Source organism: Lithobates pipiens, unplaced genomic scaffold (assembly GCF_037356315.1).
Source record: "Lithobates pipiens isolate NorthernLeopardFrog02 unplaced genomic scaffold, aLitPip1_a1.2 Scaffold_56, whole genome shotgun sequence".
Taxonomy (NCBI): Eukaryota; Metazoa; Chordata; class Amphibia; order Anura; family Ranidae; genus Lithobates; species Lithobates pipiens.
This window is the reverse complement of record NW_027507878.1, coordinates 2,198,377-2,204,443: the sequence shown is the minus strand read 5'-3', so window position 1 is coordinate 2,204,443 and position 6,067 is coordinate 2,198,377. Positions and strand designations below refer to the sequence as shown.

The window sequence follows — 6,067 nt, the reverse complement described above, 5'->3', positions numbered from 1 at the left end:
TCACAAAGTTTGTGAAGATCAGACGATTGTTAGCGAAGAATACTTTTGGAAGTGGAATGGGTACCATCTGCAATACAAATTATACCTCTGGCAATACACTCAATTCGCCATCTTCACATCACACATTATGGTAACTGATGGTCTTCATCAGTTTTTGGCCCTTTAATTTTTTTTTTTTCTTATTTGGTTCCCACTTATAGCAAAAAGTTAAATTCAAACAAACTGTCGTATTCGCTATCAGTACCCATTGTTTAACCCTTTGATCTACAGTTTGAGGAACAAATATTTAATGGACGCACTTAAAAGGTCTTTTTATCATTTAAAATTAATTTGGATTTGTTGCAGAAAATAAAAAAAAAATTGAAATTTAACACTATTAATTTTTAGGTCATTTTCACTTGACTAGAGGTTTCAGTAACTTGTTTAACCACTTCAGCCCCGGAAGATTTGGCTGCTGGAATGACCAGGCCATTTTTTGCGATTCGGCACTGCGTCGCTTTAACTGACAACTGCGCGGTCGTGTGACGCTGCACCCAAACAAGATTGGCGTCCTTTTTTTTTTACCACAAATAGAGCTTTCTTTTGTTGGTATTTGATTGTCTCTACGTTTTTTATTTTGTGCACTATAAACAAAAAAAGAGGGACAATTTAGAAAAAAAACACAATATTTTGTACTTTTTGCTATAATAAATATCCCCATTTTTTAAAAAAAAAGCTAATTTGTTCTCAGTTTAGGACGATAGATATTCTTCTACATATGTATGGTAAAAATAATCGCAATAAGTATATTGATTGGTTTGCACAAAAGTTATAATGGCTTTAAAATTGAGGATAGATTTATAGCATTTTTATTTTTATTTTTTTACTAGTAATGGCGGTGATCTGCAATTTTTATCAGGACTGCGACATTATGGCGGATACATCGGACGTTTGATTTTTAATATGTCTGATCTGTTTAAGTTATCAAAGTTATCAAACTTATCAATATTGTGTGTTTGAAATCTACTGAATTTAGGGATGAGGGTACTTGAGTATTGAAAATAAATGTGGCCTCTTATAAAATAATACAAAAACGAGAATGGGTAGGGGCTTGTACCATCATCCAAAATCAATAATATAGAAATTGGGAGCCTGATCCCCAACAGGCTACCATGAAAATGGGGGGCAGTTGGACTATCACGGTACAATAAAAATAATATAACAAATGAATATATAAAAATTACAAAAGATTTTATTGATGCCAAAAAACAATTAATCGTTTACAGATAAAACATCATAGCTATACACAATATGTCGTCAAGAGGTGTTCACAATGAAGCAGTTGATCACAATTAAGGATGAGCCGAACACCCCCCTGTTCGGTTCGCACCAGAACCTGCGAACAGACCTAAACTTCGTGTGAACTTTAGAACCCTATTAAAGTCTATGGGACTCGAACGTTCAAAATCTAAAGTGCTAATTTTAAAAGCTAATATGCAAGTTACTGTCCTAAAAAAGTGTTTGGGGACCTGGGTCCTGCCCCAGGGGACATGGATCAATGCAAAAAAAAGTTTTAAAAACTGCAGTTTTTTCAGGAGCAGTGATTTTAATAATGATTAACGTGAAACAATAAAAGTGTAATATTCCTTTAAATTTCATACCTGGGGGGTGTCTGTAGTATGCCTGTTAAGGGGCGCATGTTTCCCGTGCTTAGAACTGTCCCTGCACAAAGTGTCATTTTGCAAGGAGAAAAAGGTATTTTAAAATCACTTTGAATTGTCGGCTCCCGTAATACAGAGAACACTCAATGAGTGTTCTCTGTATTACGGGACAATTCATTCATTGATAAAAAAAAAAAGCGTGGAGTTCCCCTAAATTCAATTACCAGGCCCTTCAGGTCTGGTATGGATATTAAGAGGAACCCCACGTCAAATTAAAAAAAAAATTGACATGGGGCCCCCCTAAATATCCATACCAGACCCTTTATCCAAGCACGCAACCTGGCAGGCCAGAGGAAAAGAGGGGAGGACGAGAGAGTGCCCCCCCGAACCATACCAGGCCACATGCCCTCAACATTGGGAGGATGCTTTGGGGGTCTGTGACCCCTCAAAGCACCATGTCCCATGTTGATGGGGACAAGGGCCTCATCCCCACAACCCTGGCCGGTGGTTGTGGGGGTCTGCGGGCGGGGGACTTATCAGAATCTGGAAGCCCCTTTTAACAAGGGGACCCCGAGATCCCGCCCCCCCCTGTTTGAAATGGTAAGGGGGTACAAAAGTACCCCTACCATTTCACAAAGAAAGTGTAAAAAATAGTTAAATAAGACAAACACACTTTTGAAAAATTCCTTTATTAAAAATAAAAAAAATTAAAAAAAAGATTCCAGTGGTGGTAATCCACTCTTGCTATCCAGCGATGGATGATCATCTCTCCGGGGTCCAGCGATGGCTGATCTGATCCAGCAACAGGCGATTTTCAGTCCAGCGCAGTCCATCCATGCATCCGTCTTCTGTCTCCACTGAGGAGACACTGCGAGGATCCCAGCACTGACGTTTCTTATATTAGGAGGGCAGGGCCACCCGTCACCTGACCCGCCCCCTCTGACGCTGGTGAGGGAAGCCAGGGGTTTCCCAATGACGTATGGGTGACCCCACCCCCCTCTGATGTAATGCAGGTTTCCGTTACATCAGAGAGGGCGGGGTCACCCATACGTCATAGGGAACCCCTGGCTTCCCTCACCAGTGTCAGAGGGGGTGGGGCCAGGTGACGGGTGGCCCCGCCTTCCTAATATAAGAAACGTCAGCGCTGGGATCTCCGCAGTGTCTCTGCAGTGGAGACAGAAGACGAATGCATGGATGGACTGCGCTGGACTGAAAATCACCCGTCGCTGTATCAGATCAGCCATCGCTGGACCTCGGAGAGATGATCATGTATCGCTGGATAGCAAGAGTGGATTACCACCGCTGGAATCTTTTTTTTTATTTTTTTATTTTTAATAAAGGAATTTTTCAAAAGTGTGTTTGTCTTATTTAACTATTTTTTACACTTTCTTTGTGAAATCGTAGGGGTACTTTTGTACCCCCTTACCATTTCAAACAGGGGGGCGGGATCTGGGGGTCCCCTTGTTAAAGGGGGCTTCCAGATTCTGATAAGCCCCCCGCCCGCAGACCCCCACAACCACCGGCCAGGGTTTTTGGGGATGAGGCCCTTGTCCTCATCAACATGGGTACATGGTGCTTTGAGGGGTCACAGACCCCCAAAGCATCCTCCCAATGTTGAGGGCATGTGGCCTGGTACGGTTCAGGCGGGAGGGTGGGGTGCTCTCTCGTCCCCCCCTCTTTTCCTGCGGCCTGCCAGGTTGCGTGCTCAGATAAAGGGTCTGGTATGGATTTTTAGGGGGCAATTTTTTTTAAATTTGACTTGGGGTTTCCCTTAATATCCATACCAGACCTGAAGGGTCATTAACATATCATTGACACTCCCAGCCGTCCGCATAGGGCAGTGTGAACTGCCGGCGGGAGTAATGCGATGCGGGAAAACGCCGCGGATTCGCGGCGTTCCCGCATCGCAGCGGTGTGAACCCGGCCTTAAAGAGAATGTCACCTGCGTTTAGGCAATAGATGTCAATTATAGACCATAGGGAATTGTATTAAATGTTCGACTAATTTGTATATTTTGTGTAATGTATATGAAATAAATTTGTATATTTGTTTAGAACATTTTTTCTTATTTTTCTTTCAATATTTGGTGCCTTACCTCCAAACTTCTAGTGCTCCTTTTATAGTTTATATCACTCTGTCCACTAACCAATAAATAAAATAGGTGACAAAAAGGTAAAAACACTTTCAGTGGATTCTAAATTCAAACTTTAAAGACTGTTCTCAATTATAGAAAAGGGGCTCCCAAGGTGTTATAAATGACATCTTAGGAGACCTTTTATGAGACTTTCAGCTTTGTGTTCTTACAGCACAGCAGACTGTCCTGAGGGGAATGCCAACATTTTATATAAGAATAAATCATTCACTGGTAAAAATGCCCACATGTAAACCTGGGTGTAATGTGTAGGTACACCGTACAGGTTTTCATTTTAAACCTCAGATCTATCCATAAATTTAAACAGGAAAAAAAAAAAGAATAATATGAAAAATGTGACAGAGATTTCCTTTTTCACACTTGTGGGTCTATCAGACGATCCACTGACCATGAATGGACTTTTTGTGCTCTTCCTTCTGATCTATCTGATGACTCTGATCACAAACCTTCTTATTTTTTTCTTGGTCCTCACTGACTACCATCTGCACAACCCAATGTATTTGTTTCTTGCCAACTTGGCATTTCTGGACATGTCCTGTTCATCAGTGACGGCACCAAGGATGCTCTTTGATTTGGTCACAAAAAGACGCTCAATATCCATTCCTGCCTGTATAGCCCAAGTCTTCTTCTACTCTTCCTTTGCTTGCTCAGAAATTTTATTGCTCTCAGCTATGTCCTACGACCGCTACATTGCCGTCTGCCACCCCCTACATTACAAACTAATTATGTCTTGGAGGGTCTGTACTCATATGGCCTCTCTGATCTGGGTTGGAGGATGTCCTCTCCCTTTGATTCATACTTTACTTTTGCTCAGGTTGTCCTTCTGCAGAACATCTTTCATCCATAACTTCTTTTGTGACCTTCCACACTTATATCAAATTACATGTACTGACCCCTTCATAAACATAATGGTTGTATTCTTTTTAAGTGGTAGTCTTTTATTGGGAGTCTTTCTTATGACATTTCTTCCCTATGTCTTTATTTTTAGTACAATCCTTAGAGTCCGTAGCAAGACAGGAAAGAGGAAAGCCTTCTCCACCTGCACATCACACCTCACCGTGGTCTCCATATTTTATGGCTCCTTACTTTTTATTTATTTTGTTCCCTCCTCCAGCAATATGGTCAATTTAAACAAACTGTTTTCAGTCATAACTTCCCTCATTAACCCATTGCTGAATCCTCTGATCTACAGCCTGAGGAACAAGGACCTTATGGAGGCACTTATGAGGTCTTATTATCGCTTAAAGTTGATCCAGGCATCATTATGAAAGTATTATTGGAAACGTTGACACTTTTTTATTCCTGAGACATTTTCAGTTGTTTAAAAATCTTAGTAATGTACTTTATAAAATGTAAAGATGTCAGGGACTCATACTTGTACTTACAATTGCATGACCAGAGGTCATTGTATCCCACAGACCAAATGTAACCGTTTCAATACACTTTGATTATCCTCAAAATAACTCTGTAACTAAAATGTCTACCATTTTCATGCATCTATAATGGCATTCATTAAAACAAATTATTTATAAATACTCAGATCTGATTCTTTAAAAACTGACAAATAGAGAAAAAAATGCAGTTTTCGTTTGATTTATGAGCAATGTATAATACTTGTTCAAATATTTTCACCAAATTATTTTTAATTTTTTCTCCCAAGTACAGGACCCCCGATGTAGGTTTTGGTATACGTTGGATCTTTATGGTTGATAATGGGTTGGATGGGTGATCATTCTATACAGCATCTCCTACAGTAGAAAAAAAAAAGAAAACCATTTTTACTAAATAAATAGGACTTTTTAAATGCCAAAGAAGACCATTATATTAGAAAAGGTTTGTGTAAAATTCATTCATTCGTTTTCTGCGGAATGCATCCCAAAATCCATTAAAATTTAGCATCTTTTCCTTTTTTTTTTTTTTGGTCTTTTTTTATTTTATTCACACATAAGGATTTATTTGTTATTACATGTGTCATAAGTAACATAAACAACCAAAACATATTAAAGGTATGGCTATAAGTATAAAATAAACAGCATTTGTGATGCACCCCAATCAGTAAGTAAGCCAATCTGGATGGTTCATTTCAGATAAATCAGCAGATAAGGGAGGTTGGAATAAGGGACAAGAAGAAGGGGGAAGAAAGAAGGGGGCAGGGTAGGAAGGGGGAAGAAGGAGACAAGGAGATTCCAATTTGCCAGGAGAGTCACGTGTAGGCACATTACTGACCCATCCAAGGCAGATAAATCTTTTAAATTTTCTTTTCTTGTTTTTTTTT

General features: G+C 39.8%; 1 protein-coding gene across 1 annotated transcript; it reads left to right on the top strand.

The window, feature by feature from the left end:
- The first annotated feature begins 3,923 nt into the window (after positions 1 to 3,923).
- Positions 3,924 to 5,269, top strand: LOC143958081 (olfactory receptor 5H18-like). The gene has a single exon (XM_077467533.1). It carries the CDS (start codon positions 4,119 to 4,121, stop codon positions 5,058 to 5,060), a length of 942 nt encoding a protein of 313 aa, XP_077323659.1. The 5' UTR covers positions 3,924 to 4,118; the 3' UTR covers positions 5,061 to 5,269.
- Positions 5,270 to 6,067: the final 798 nt, after the last annotated feature.